We start from the raw sequence: 13472 nt of genomic DNA, 5'->3' as shown, positions 1-13472 counted from the left end.
AGCTTGAGAAAAAGAGTACTAGCTCTTATATATATGCCTGAGAAGAGTCCTGGTTTCCAAATTGAGAAATTGACATTTTTTGACCATTTGGATTGGTAAATGGCAAAAATAACCCAAAACTTAAATTTGATATACTTTTTTTTTAAAAAAATATGACAAACTATATTTAAGTACAAAAATTATGAAATTGCCCTACTCGTAAATTCTCTGTGTTAAGGAAACAAAAAATATATAAAAAAAAAAAACGAAATTCTTCTTCTCCTTTTTCTCCCATGTTTTTCGTGGTCAGCAATCAACTAAAGTGTTTTGTACTTCTTCACTATTCGTACAGACTTGACAGAGTTAAGTTGATTGAGGAGATCGTTTTATTTCAATCAATGAAGAATATCTTAACCGGATAAATTCACTTATTTCACATTGGATCTAGCGTAAATTATCTCGAGCCCATTAGAACTAGGGGTGTGCAAAAATCGTACCGATGGATAAATCGAACCGAAAAAAGTGTTATTGATTTATTGTTATTGGGTTATTGGTTTTTTTAATATTGGGTTACTGGGTTAACCGATAACCCATTAAGAATATAATAATTTATTATTTTAATTTTTAGTCATACATAAATATTACACAAAATATATTAAAATAATCATTATATTAGACTATAACTATAAGGATCCTACACAATTAAAACTACACTTTACTATCTTCATTTACCCTTTTGATTTTAGTATTACTTTAGTCTTTAGGTTCACAACATCAAAACCTAAAGAACTAAGAATGACGATGGCTAGGATTTGCAACGACGATGGCAAGGGTTAGACAATGACTAGGGTTGTGAATTGTGAGTATTTGCTATACTTTTACTACACTAAGCAGAATTTTTGCACTCAATGAGTAATTTGATTTATCTCTTTTTTATTTCACGCCAAATTGTTGGACAAGTTATATATTTGATTTGAAAGCATTTTCTTATTGGTTAAAACCAAACCGTTAAAGAACAAAAGCCGATAAATCAAAAACCGATAACAAATATCTTATTGGTTTGATTATCGGTTTAACATATTTAAAAACCAAAAACTGATAATCCGAATTGAACCGACCGATACACAACCTAGAACAATTTGAAATAATCTCATTGAATCTTATATAATACACAAAGGTTTTCATAGTTAATTTAGAATTTGAAAAAGAGTCTAAAAAGATCTTGAACTATGCAATTTGGTATAATATTGTTCTCCATCCATATTGAGCTAAAAATGTTTGACGGCAACTTTTTTGAATCAACAGTATCCCTATTTCTAATAGCTCATTTCATAAAATGATATTAATTGATTCATTAACTTTCCATTGATTTATTTTGAATCAATCTAATTAAAAGATTCCTAATGGAATTCACCTAAAATCAATGTCTATTTGTCAAAGGAAGATTCAAACCCACCCAATATATAAATTAAACTCATATTTATGAAATGTAGGGGAATTTTCTTGCCAAACATAACATGATTTATTTTTTTCAAAACGTATACAAAATTTCGCTCACAATTTTCTTGCATGAAAATTGTATAAAATTGATATGAAACATGTATATAAATATATAAAATTTGTATAAAATTCATGTAATTTTTTGAAAAATAAATAAATAAAATTACAAATAAGGTTAATTAACATTTTTTGGCTTAAAGTATGATTAGAATCCAAATATGCTATTAAACATTAGATAACTCAAAACAATATAAAATATAGGGTAAAGGGTCAAATATGCCCCTAAACTATTCGAAAAGGTCTAGATATGCTCTCCGTTTAAAGTTTGGCTCACTCCTGCCCTCACCGTCCAACTTTTCGTCTAAATATGTCCTTATGTGCGTTAGTTGGCCTGCTGGACATTTCCAACTCATTTTCATTTTCTTTAAATGCCACATGGAATTGCCATGTCATTTTGACTTTACCACATGACATTTATATGAAAATGGAAAGGGATCAATTATGCCCCTAAAAAAATTGAACCCATAAACACCTAATCCGACCCATAAATCAACCCCCCTTTTAAATAAACTACCAGACCCGTTTTCAACAATTTTATTTAAATTTTTATTTTTTTGGGTAAATCCCGAAAATTAGTAATTGATTAACAAAAAATAGAAAAAATATGACCCTTTACCCTAAAATATATAAGAACAATATTTAGGACTTGATTTTGTTCATCTTTATTGTATTTAAACATTAGATAACTCAAAACCATATAAAATATATAAGAACAATATTAGGACTTGATTTTGTTCATCTTTAATGTATAAAAAGTGTATAAATAGTGAGAAAACAAAGACTAAAAATATGTACAAAATGACTAGGAAATGAAATTCTCTTTTTGACCTATTTATTCATTTCCTATCTCACCTAAGTATAGAGATAAAAGAGTCCCAATTCATTTTTTTTATCTCACCATATTGCTCCTAATATAGATGTGTAATTTAAGTACCAATATATTCACACACACATATGGCCTTTTAGAGTTCTTTAGATTCGAATAAAGGAGATACAAATATGCTATATTTTGTAAAATTGTGTTATGTTTGATAAATAAAGAAAATTCTCTATATGTTTAGTAATATAAGATCTTATTTAGTTATTATAATAATGTAAATGTATTTTCCTCTTTGGGCCCATGAAATTACCTCAATATATTTGGGCCTATGCGTTTTTAATCACTATTAGGCCCCAGACCCGCACAAAAACCTCAATTCTTAAACCCTAATATTTGCAGTAGTTGTTTCTTCTTCCTTTCTTCGCCATTTCCCCCCCTTGTATTGGTGAGTTAATGCATAGTTCTTTTCTTCATAGAATGAATATGAAGAATTCATATTGCTGATCGTGTAATTGTTTTTCGTTTTTCTTAGGTAATCATGATGAAATTCAAAACCCCACAAAAAGGAAGAATCAGAAGGGAGCTTGAAAAGCGTGCTCCGAAATTGGTGAGTTTGCTCAGCTGAATATTGGGGTTCTTGAGTTTGTTTGTTCCATTATTCAGCTAATTTTCGATTTTTATTGGCATTACTATAGTTGGATTTCAAAAAAGAAAAGAAAAAATATGGTCATAATTTTTAACTAGACTTATTGCCTACATGTTGTTCTATGTGGTTCTATGTGGGATTTGTAGGATTCGTCCTCGACTCATAGTTGGGGTAAATAGACTTTCTATTTGAGTGGTGTATTTGGACTTTATCAATAGTACTCCTGTAGTTAGTTTCGCGATAGGAGGTCACCTTTTTTGTCTGTGTGGGAGCTGGCGGGGTTTGAAAGATGTGGTTTTGACTGTGATGACAATTGTTTTTGGCAGGTTGAAACTGGGAAGAAGACTTTGATACTACACGGTACGAAAACAAGCCAAGTATTGAATGATGTGATGACCGAAATTTATCACTTGAAGAGGGATAATTCTGTTAAATATACCCGGAAGAATGATAACATTAGACCATTTGAGAGCGGGGGCGAGACTTCTCTGGAGTTTTTCTCTCTTAAGACAGATTGCAGTCTTTTTGTGGTAAGTGGGTAGAGGCCTTTTTCTTTTGAGGCATTTTTTTTCGGTTCATGGTTACAAAGGTGCTGTTTTACAACTTGTTTCCATGTTAATCAGGATTTATTTTGTTACTTCCTGACTATAATGACTTGTTTCATATTGATCTGAATTTCTTTTTGTGGCTCTCTGACTATTATGTTGTTTTTTGTTTGGTTTGTTCTGAAGCTAGACATAGCTGATCTTCTCCAACTATCTAGCTAGCAAAACAGTAGTAATCTTAGTCATCTTTTTTCATGATAAAGAGTAACTTGTGTCAAAAGATAGTACATGTTAAATCAAATACAGGAATAAGAAATTAGGTGCACTATTGAGCATTTGTTACGTCTTTCTGAAAATCTTAAAGGTGCTCACTTTGACATGGAAGTGCATTATATTCTTAATTAGGTTAAGGCTTAAGCCTCTGTCTCCTAAGAGACAAGGAGCAGAGACTAAGCCATATAATGCTTTTTGATAGGTAGCTTGCATACATACATAACAAGAATGGTGGCTAATAGTTGCTGCCAAAAAGTTCATTTTATCATTTAGCTACTGTTGTAGCACTTCTCCAGTGTCCACTTTTGATCTTTAACTGTTAAATGTTATTAGTTGCTAGATTTGTAGATAACTAAATAAAGATATGATGTATATGCTTTTGTAATTTTCGCTGTAATCAAATTTGAATGTAGTATTTGATTGTCTGTGTAATTGACTTTTTGGAGTGCAAATATTGTGAGAGGGTTCTGTCTGAGTGGTAAAACCATATTCATGTACCCAGATGTCTTGACATGATTTTAATCGGTGATTAACAATAGTCTTCGGGTATCCTGTTTCTTGGTAAAAGGGGTTTTCTTTTACAGTGAGGAGGAGAGCACATTTAGAACTAGATTATCTAAAATTTATTCTTATATAAGAGATTATGTTGTGTAGCTTTGGAGCACCCTGATTGAAATTCAGTGCTAGAAATTGCTATTTTACTACTTAACCATCACTTGCTTATGGTTTCCACTTGACGCGAAGTCTCAGGTTCTACATAGCAGAGTTCCAAGTCCTATTGCTCTTGTTAAAGCATCTATTAGTATTATTATTAATAGTAGATTTCAATCATTTATGCAGATAAGTACACCTACTGTTACTTACTTTAGATACTCAGAGTGAGATGAGTCCTTTTCGACTCTAGTTACCTTGTTGAATACCTTGATTTCAGCAATAGATTATCTTTGTATAAACTGTTGAAAAACATATCCCTTTATCAGGAATATTTTTTTTAGAACCCTTCCCCAGGAGCTCCCACCTTTTTGCTCCATTGGCAACTCAAACCCAAAACCTTTGGGTTGGAGGTGGAGGGTGCTTACCATCTGTGCAACTCCTCATGTCATCATGATTATCTTCTTCTGATTTTATGTTCAGGACATTCCTACCTTTTGTTTTCTGTACCCACTTACAGTCTCTGGTTGTTTTTCAGTATGGTTCTCACTCCAAGAAGCGCCCTAACAATCTTGTTCTTGGACGAACCTATGATCACCACATTTATGATCTTGTAGAGGTAGGAGTGGAGGAGTTCAAAAGCATGAAGTCTTTCAAATATGATAAGAATTTGGCTCCTAAAATTGGGTCAAAACCCTTTTTCGCCTTTATGGGAGAAGGATTTGAGAGTGTTGAAGAGTTGAAACATTTGAAAGAAGTTTTGCTCGATCTATTCCATGGCGAGGTTTGTTCTTTTTCTCAATAACTTCTCTGCTTTGCTTCTTTGAATCCGAAAGAGTGCCATCAATGTTTGTGTGTTCAATAATGCAGGTTGTGACCAACTTGAACCTAGCTGGATTAGATCGTGTATATGTATGTGTAGCTGTGTCACCAAATAGGGTTTTCTTCACACATTGTGCATTACGTCTTAAAAAATCTGGCACAGTAGTTCCAAGAATAGAATTAGTGGAGGTTGGGCCATCCATGGACTTGGTAACTCGGAGACATCGTCTCCCTGATGACAGTTTAAGGAAAGAAGCCATGAAAACTTCTCTTGAAAAAGCAAAGAAGAAGGTTCGATTGGCTTAGTTACTTTTTCAAATCTTTTTCTTTTCTACTAACATGAGTTCTGAGATACTGATGTTACCTGCGGTCATTTTCAGGAGAAAAATGTTGTCAAAGATGCTATTCAAGGAAAACTTGGGAAGATTTACATTCCTGATCAGAAGGTAATAAGACATTACCTGGTTGAATTTTTTATATAAAAATTATGTCTCTGTTCACGAGTGAAAAATTGTTGTTTTCTGTAGGTTGGAAGTGTGGCACTGCCTCACAAAGCCAAAGGAGTTAAAAGGGAGCGTCGAGAAGCTAAGTTGAAACATGGAACAACAGAGGAGCTGCCCGAGGAAAAGAAGCAGAAGCTGGATTCTGAGTGATTTTTATTCGACCCTTCTGCAGTGTGATGCCTTAAGAGGGTTCTCTCCTTGCTGGATCAAATCAAATTTTGTTCTATCTGCCTTTGTATAAGATATAGGCACACAGCGTATTTGGCTCTAACCCTCACTAAACGGATGGTCACAGTAGGTTTCGGATCTACTACGTTCAAAGTAGTCTAATGCCGGGTGATTGTTGTCAAAAGATATCATCTGGGAGCTTTCTGACCTCAGAGCCATAGTTATCATTGTTGTTTCGTTTTTTCTTATGTTTGAATGAAGTCCATTTTATGAATTTTCCTCCATTTGGTATATTATGGAATGTATTTCTAGTTATTTGGAAACATCAGTACTATAAAAAATCTTATTTAGTTATTTTTAGTTCATGATTAACTTGAGAGGGTCTCTTCTGTAGCTTTATAGTTCAACCAGTCGAAGTCGGAAATTTGGAAATACTTAAGCTATATTTTCAAGTTTAAAAAAACTATGAAACGCTAGTGGTCCTGTCAAATTACTACATCAGAGCACAATTTAATGCCACACTAGAAAATGGGTGTTTGGTATGAAAGAAAATATTTTCCATGAAAAATATCATTGGCCTGTTGGTCTGAGGTTGGTTGAAAGATGATGTGATGCAACTCATGCAAGTATATGTTTTGAAAAAGTTTTGGTGTACTCTTTTTTAACTTATTTTCTTGTGTTAAGTATTTTGTAAAGTATTTGCATATCATTTAGACATGTATAAGTGGAGCAGGGGTGTGGGGTAGTGAGGGATTAGGGTGAATATGAAGTATGATGGAAGGCAGTGACACAATCAATGTGAAAAGTCCATAAAACTCATTTTCCTACTTTCACTAGAGAAGTCATTTTCCTCATTTTTAACGATCATTCGTCATTCTTTCCTCAACCAAGGAACTCTCTTTCCCAAGTTGCGTTTTCTTTTTATTTCTTCAAGGGAGAAGCAATTAAATACATATGAAACAAACGTACATGTCACCATAAAGCCCACACAATAACATGGTGTGATTTATGTGAACATTTCTATGACCCAAATTTCCATTATAATGCTTTTGCATACAGTTATACAACATGAATTCTGGGCAGAAATTACAAAAATTGAAATTGAACAAAATCAGTTGCTCAAACAATGGTTCAAAGAGGAAATGGACATGCCCAGCGCGAAGGATCTTCTGTGAGGCAGTGGCCACTGATTGAGCTTGCGAAGAAAACTTGGTTTTCTCCAAAGGCAATCTGAATTAATATGCACAGGTACATCATGCAGGCCTGAAAAACATACAATGTATCCATCAGACTTCACCAACATATACAGGGGAAGAAACTTGCTTAGAAGTATAGTCATAAAACATGTGCCGTTGAACTGCAAGAAAGCAAAGGGCTGCACCCATTTTATTGAAAATAAACTTCGATATCACTCGAGCTGAAGCTTGCTAGTGTATTATTGATGCCTATCTAGGTTCGTTAGGCTGGGCCTCTCACAGAATACTAGCTGCATGGCAGTCTAAAGTAATGCCTTCTCAATCCACAAACAGTTCAGATGCTCCAGGCTCCAGCAATTCCCAAAGCATCCACCAAAACCCAAGAAAGTGTCATCGAGAGAAGTTATTCCAAATATTCTACCAAATTATTCAACTACTGCTGGCACCAGTCACCTAGAGTTAACTTATCTAGAATTGAACTAAGATGTGACATACCAAGGGCAATAACTTTAAAATTCAGTATAACGAAGAAACAGTTTTGGAGATAAGACAAACCTGACATAATCCAAATGTTCTTCCTCCCAGAAACATGGCCTGTAATGAATGCAGAATATGTGCAGAAAGCATCTAGTTATCGCATGTATTCATGAGAGCAACTGCATGTCTGTGTGACCTGGTTGAGGTAGAGGAGATTTAATTTGAGGTCTCAGCATATCCATGATAGTGGAAAAGGAGGGGCGTTTCCACGGCTCACTGCAACATCATCAAAAGTAACTTTAAGATAACACATCAAAACAATCACGATACTAAATGGCGCAAACTTGGAACAAGTAAAATGAACACACTTAGCCCAGCAAGCTTCAATAATAATCGCCACTTGAGGATTCAAGTCACTTGGAATGTCAAGCCTCTTCCTGTTAAAACCGACAGCTGCTATAACCTACAAAGTCAAATTCATTACAGCACATTTCATGCCATTTACAATAATAAAAAAGAAAAGAAAAGGGAACAGTTCGATAATCATGAGACTTGACAGATGGTCCTCTATCTGATCTTTCAAAAATCAAACTTGTAGCAGAAGCTAGAATGTACAATATCAAAGAGAAACAGTTTTAATGATCATGAAGCATTGATATTGTATCGTCTCATTTGGTCTTCCATAAATCAAACTTATTTCTACATGAACATAGGAGTCTCTAACCCGATTAAGAGAACTTCTCACAAAATTGGACACAACATAAGTGTAAAAGCTAAGTTTAACAGTTAATCCAACTAGCTAATGTAGCCTATATGGATCTTTTTTATTCTATTGTGTTTATTCTTACATAAGCTTGTATTGATCTTTTGAGACAACTTTTCTTCGTGTGCTTGTGCCCTTTTATCGCCTTCAACCTGCATATTGCCGCACCTACAGACTGGTGCATATGGAGGTCTACAAGAACATGAGGGAACTGACTTCTTATATTGATATACTCTTTAAAGGTTTTTGATATTCATAATCCATTTGTTCTGTCTTTTAATTTTACAGCTCTTTACACACTTCTCTAATCGAGCTCCCCAAGTCCTAAGCCCCTAAAATGCACCAAAGACTTCTCTTTACTTTCATAATGCAACTTGTCATTTACTTCCCACAATATCTACATCAGCTTCCAACTCCCATTCACCTTCCTTCTATGGCCTCTAGTCCCATGGGATCTCTTCGACCAAGGTTATCCTACTATCTATATTCCCAAATTTTCGTTTTAGTTTTCTTGTCTAATTCTATTTGTAGTACATAGACACTCATGATGTTGAGTGCATACTTTTCCTACAATAAACTTAATGAGATAATCATATCGCTAATTTTCTTTTTCTTTTTTTGATAAAGATAATGTTGTATTCATCAGCATTAAGGATATGCTGGAGACCTCCAAAAATTGGTTTCCAACAAAAGAAAAAACAAAAAAGGCTAATAGATTACAAAGTGCCTATAAAATCCAAAATTTGTGCAGCTTCTTCTATCCCTTCCTCTTTACACCAAAAATAAAAAGTAGTCAAGCAGTTCCATTTGACTTTCTCTATTGAATTAGCTTTGTTATCATAGCATCTACTATTTCTTTCTTTCCAAATACACCACCAAATGCATGATGGTATTATACTCCACCACTTTTTCTTAGATTTTCTCCCCCCTCTGCTGATCCAGCAACTAAGTAGATCTGCTGTATGCTCAGGCATAATCCATTCTGTATGTGTTAGTCCCAAAAAAAGGTTCCACAATTGTGTTGTCACTTTGCAATGGAGGAACAAATGGTTGTTGGTTTCCTCAGTCTCATTACAGAGAGAGCACCAAGAAGCAATATAGAAACCCCTCCTTTTCAATTTCTCATGAGTGGAGCATGCTCTTCTGGCAACCAACCAGGAGAAACACTTTACCTTGGTTGGCACCTTGTTCCTCCAAATCTGCTTCCAAGGGCCAAGTTTACCGCCTGGATACTCATTCACCTCCTTAATATATAGCTTATTAACAGAAAGGCTTCCATCTCTAGAGTGTTTCCATATGATAGAATCTTTTTCTGCTGATAACCCATTAAAACCATTGAGAACATGTAATAGCTCAGCCACTCTCCCAATCTCCCAGTCATTTAAATGCCTTCTAAACACAATATTCCATCCATGAATAGACCATACCTCAGCCACTGTTTCTTCCAGATTGGTACACAAGGAAAATAGGTCAGGAAATAAGCCCATCAGTGCCTCATTTCCATTCCAATTCTCTTTACTTCTACAACTTCACTTTAAATCCTAATACTGCAATGAGTCCCACTTGCTTCCCAGTTTTATCCCACAATACCACAATTTATAACATATGTTGCCAATCTCTCTAGGTTTCCCCATCCACCTTTTTTTTTAACTGACAAGTATTACTGATGTCACTAGCACTAAGAAAGTGTTGTGATTACATCCAGAGAGAGAAAAAGAAAGGTGAACCCTGGCCATCTATACAAAATATCTATGAACTGTAACAGGGTTTCAGCATCCTCAACTACATCCATTTTACACCAGGAAGAGACCATAAAATACAATCAGATTAAACTTTCCAACTTGAGCTCTTTAGCCCCTAACATCTTCTATTCCTCTCCTTCCAGATACTCCACCACATGCTAGCAGAGCTGGATCTAGTTGCTTTCCCATCAAACAAGTCTATTCCAACTACCTATTTGAATCCTACTCTCTTGAATTAGCTTCTTCTTCCCCATCCTCTAACACGCGACAAGCTTTTTCTATCTAGCACCACATTCATGCGTCAATGTGGTCGGACTAATTTCTTTAGTCACACCTGTATATGGTGTGGGAAACCTTGCTTATTGCTCTCACTTTCTGTTTAATCAAAAATATTTGCTCTCACGGTCTCATTTAAGGGGGAGATGTGCTGAAACCCCTAGCTCATTTAACACATACCCCAGTGCTCATACAGCACGTGTCTGGATAAGCAGGCATTACAAATATAGTAGATGATTCATCATACTTGTACTACTTTTATGCTGGTCATCAACTTCACCGCAACTTCCATAGTTCTCTTCTTAAATATTATCTTGACAAACTGTATACATATATGTTGCACAAAATATGAACTATTAAAAGACTACACAAGAAGCAAAATAAAACCTACACAGAAATAGAAAGTAGCATCCCTGGAACTCTTCCATTCAATGGCTCATGAATGCCTAGCTTTCTACACTAGCTACATGAAGAAGAGAGGTACATGACGTAGAGCAAATTGAAAAGACTCTTCCTGGAATGGCTCATCCCAACTTGTGGTGCCCTAATTCCTGGCAGAACCATATGAGACCGACTCATTTTCACATCCCAAGAGATAGCTTTTGGTCCTTTTAGTTGATATATTAATTATTCACCTCTAGATTGCATTGTTTAAATCGTCATTTTTACCTAAAATACTCTTTAACATTAAAATACTTCAAACTAACAAATACAAACCTGTGGTGGGTTCAATTTATTCCATGGTTGTTGAAGTGTTGCCAGCTCCCACAAAATGACACCAAAGCTGTATACATCAGATTTCTCATTTGATGGTTCATCACGAATAACTTCAGGTGCCATCCATTCCGGCTGTCACAATAAGCACCAAATCATTTTTTTCCCCAATTCAATCATCAAGAAACAAGTCAAAGATCAACAGAACATAAAGGCACCAGAGTCGAATCAAGAATTTACAGTTCCGGCAGCAGTCTTCGATGAAAGGAATGTATTCGCTTTGAAACGAGAAAGACCAAAATCACAGATCTGATGAAGACATTAGACAAGAGAAAACATTTAGTGCCTTTTACTGAACAAAGAGAAAAATAGCTTCATATATTATTTTTAATATTCTGGCCAAACTCGAGAGTAAATTATTATGTTAACTTGCAACATTTCTCTCATCATTAAGCATCAATCGCAACTAAAAGTAGAGGTAATATTAGACATAGTCACACTACATTATAGATACTGCTGAGCTATAAAGGACAGAGCCTTCTTAAATCACGGACATTCCAAAATGCCTCCCCTCTTTCTCAAGCAAATTCTCAATCTCTCAAGAATTTTTTTTAAAAAAAATCTTTTTTCGGTTGGGTTTGAAAAGTCAAATTGAATGATCAAGAAATTATTATTTTTCCCTCAATGGTCCAAGTTGATTAAAAGGAAGAGGACCACACGTATTTCCAGAGTAAGAGGAGACACATCTACTCTAAATATTTCCTGTTAAGAAAGAAATTAATGCACCAAGAGGTTGAAAAAAGAGGAGAAGATATGTTATGGAAAAACATAAGAAGAAAATTTGAAAGACAAACTAAACCAGAAATAGATTCTTCCTTCTCATATTGACTACTAAATTTCTTGAAACATGCTGGATTCATGGCAGTTGAAAAAAGCACTCTATAGATGGCATATATCTAGAAGATCACAAAGAAAGATTATGGACCAAACTTTCTCCAAAATGTCAAATAAAGTATAATGATTTTTCCCTTTTTCACAGAATTTTCAAGATAATCCCCTCTCCTCGGAAAATAACTCATTTCATGGAATGCAAAGTTAACTTTCATCAGAGAAAGCTGATAAATACTTGCAGGTTCACCACTTGCTTTATGTTCTTCAGCAAGTTTGATTAGGTTAGAAAGATTCTGAAACTACAACTTCTATATGTTTCTCTTGACCCTTGGGAAAATGTCTGAGGAAGTTGGGATTGAAGATGCCTCTCAAATGAAAAAAAATGCCCTATCCAGGATGATGCTTCCTTCAGATTTGACTACTCTGACAACCAAGTCTGAGAATACATCAATCATGACAAAGAGGATTGAACCTTTATGCTTGCTAAAGAAGCTTACTCTCACCTTCACTGTATATTTTTTGTCCACTAGAAGATTTGGAGATTTTAAATCTCGGTGCACAATGGGAGGATTGCGTTTGTGAAGATAATTCATCCCATTTGCCTGCACGGGATCATATTAAGCAATCAGCCCCAGTTGAAAAAGTAAAATGAGAAAGAAGAGGAAAGTAGGACACATTTATCAATACCACATCGTAAGCCATACACAGCCGACGCCTTTCATCCAACACCTCTCTCGCACCAGGTTTATGAAGAAGTCTATATAAGCTACCTCTGAAATACATGATAACATGGCAACCAGTCAGCCAAATTGGGAAAAACATAGTGCTTTCTCTAATAACCTGAAGAGAGAAATAGGCTAAGACCTCGATAAATATTCTGTGACTATGGACAAATTTGGTGGCTGAATGACAGCACCCATAAAAAGTACAATATTTGGATGTCGCAACCGCTTCATAATTGCAACCTAGGACAACCAAAGAAATAACAGAATTAGAAGAGTGTAGAAGGAATACAAATAACAAAACTGATGTCCACAGATCCTCAATCTCTTTACATTCTGGTCCCTTTTTAGTTCTTCCTGATTGCTAGTCGGAAGTTGGGGGAGAAAGTACAGACTTACCTCCCTCAAAAATTCCTTGAATCTCTCTGCATGAAAATCTTGTTCCATGAGAATCTTCACGGCAACATCCTAAATGATACAAACTTCCATGAGATGCAATCAGGAAGGAATAAGACCAACGTAATATAGCAGGCTTCACATGGTTGTATCTCCACTAGACATAAAATAGACTACCCCTCCTCCCCAACATAAAAAAAGCAAAAATCTGAAAGAGGATAAAAAAAAAAACAAAGCCAGTAAAAAATATTTGAGAGGGAGCTTCAGAGCTAACTCGTTTAAACTACCATAAAAATATGGTTCCCCCACACCCCCCCCCCCCCCCCAC

General features: G+C 35.2%; 2 protein-coding genes across 3 annotated transcripts in view; one reads left to right on the top strand and one right to left on the bottom strand.

Moving 5' to 3' along the window:
* The first annotated feature begins 2718 nt into the window (after nucleotides 1-2718).
* On the top strand, nucleotides 2719-6332 carry LOC102597675 (ribosome production factor 2 homolog). The gene is made up of 7 exons (XM_006339054.2): nucleotides 2719-2804; nucleotides 2892-2966; nucleotides 3332-3535; nucleotides 5013-5258; nucleotides 5345-5587; nucleotides 5677-5742; nucleotides 5824-6332. The coding sequence occupies exons 2-7, from the start codon at nucleotides 2898-2900 to the stop codon at nucleotides 5947-5949; spliced, it is 954 nt and encodes a 317-aa protein (XP_006339116.1). The 5' UTR covers nucleotides 2719-2804; nucleotides 2892-2897; the 3' UTR covers nucleotides 5950-6332.
* A 607-nt stretch (nucleotides 6333-6939) lies between these two features.
* LOC102597348 (serine/threonine-protein kinase CTR1-like) overlaps nucleotides 6940-13472 on the bottom strand; it is a 14599-nt gene continuing 8066 nt past the window's right edge. The window contains exons 8-16 of one of the 2 annotated variants that reach the window (XM_015309781.1): nucleotides 13148-13216; nucleotides 12891-12991; nucleotides 12714-12798; nucleotides 12530-12628; nucleotides 11376-11444; nucleotides 11139-11270; nucleotides 8041-8103; nucleotides 7719-7916; nucleotides 6940-7230 (exon numbers count right to left, since the gene is read on the bottom strand). In XM_015309781.1, coding sequence (XP_015165267.1) covers nucleotides 7914-7916; nucleotides 8041-8103; nucleotides 11139-11270; nucleotides 11376-11444; nucleotides 12530-12628; nucleotides 12714-12798; nucleotides 12891-12991; nucleotides 13148-13216 — 621 coding nt within the window. In that variant the 3' untranslated portion in view covers nucleotides 6940-7230; nucleotides 7719-7913. Of the gene's footprint in view, nucleotides 7231-7718; nucleotides 7917-8008; nucleotides 8104-11138; nucleotides 11271-11375; nucleotides 11445-12529; nucleotides 12629-12713; nucleotides 12799-12890; nucleotides 12992-13147; nucleotides 13217-13472 lie in introns of both variants that reach the window. The other variant, XM_006339053.2, reaches the window with a different exon arrangement.

The sequence above is a fragment of the Solanum tuberosum genome, unplaced genomic scaffold (assembly GCF_000226075.1).
Source record: "Solanum tuberosum cultivar DM 1-3 516 R44 unplaced genomic scaffold, SolTub_3.0 scf00008, whole genome shotgun sequence".
NCBI classification, from domain to species: domain Eukaryota; kingdom Viridiplantae; phylum Streptophyta; class Magnoliopsida; order Solanales; family Solanaceae; genus Solanum; species Solanum tuberosum.
The sequence above is the reverse complement of the archived record's forward strand: the minus strand, read 5'-3'. Positions and strand labels throughout refer to the sequence as shown.

What these genes read in the sequence shown, in the direction of transcription:
- LOC102597675 (XM_006339054.2), top strand. Translation starts at nt 2,898, where the DNA reads ATGATGAAATTCAAAACCCCACAAAAAGGAAGAATCAGAAGGGAGCTT. An exon ending in AAAAGCGTGCTCCGAAATTG is followed by an intron (nt 2,967 to 3,331) that starts GTGAGTTTGCTC and finishes TGTTTTTGGCAG; the next exon opens with GTTGAAACTGGGAAGAAGAC. An exon ending in TTTACATTCCTGATCAGAAG is followed by an intron (nt 5,743 to 5,823) that starts GTAATAAGACAT and finishes TGTTTTCTGTAG; the next exon opens with GTTGGAAGTGTGGCACTGCC.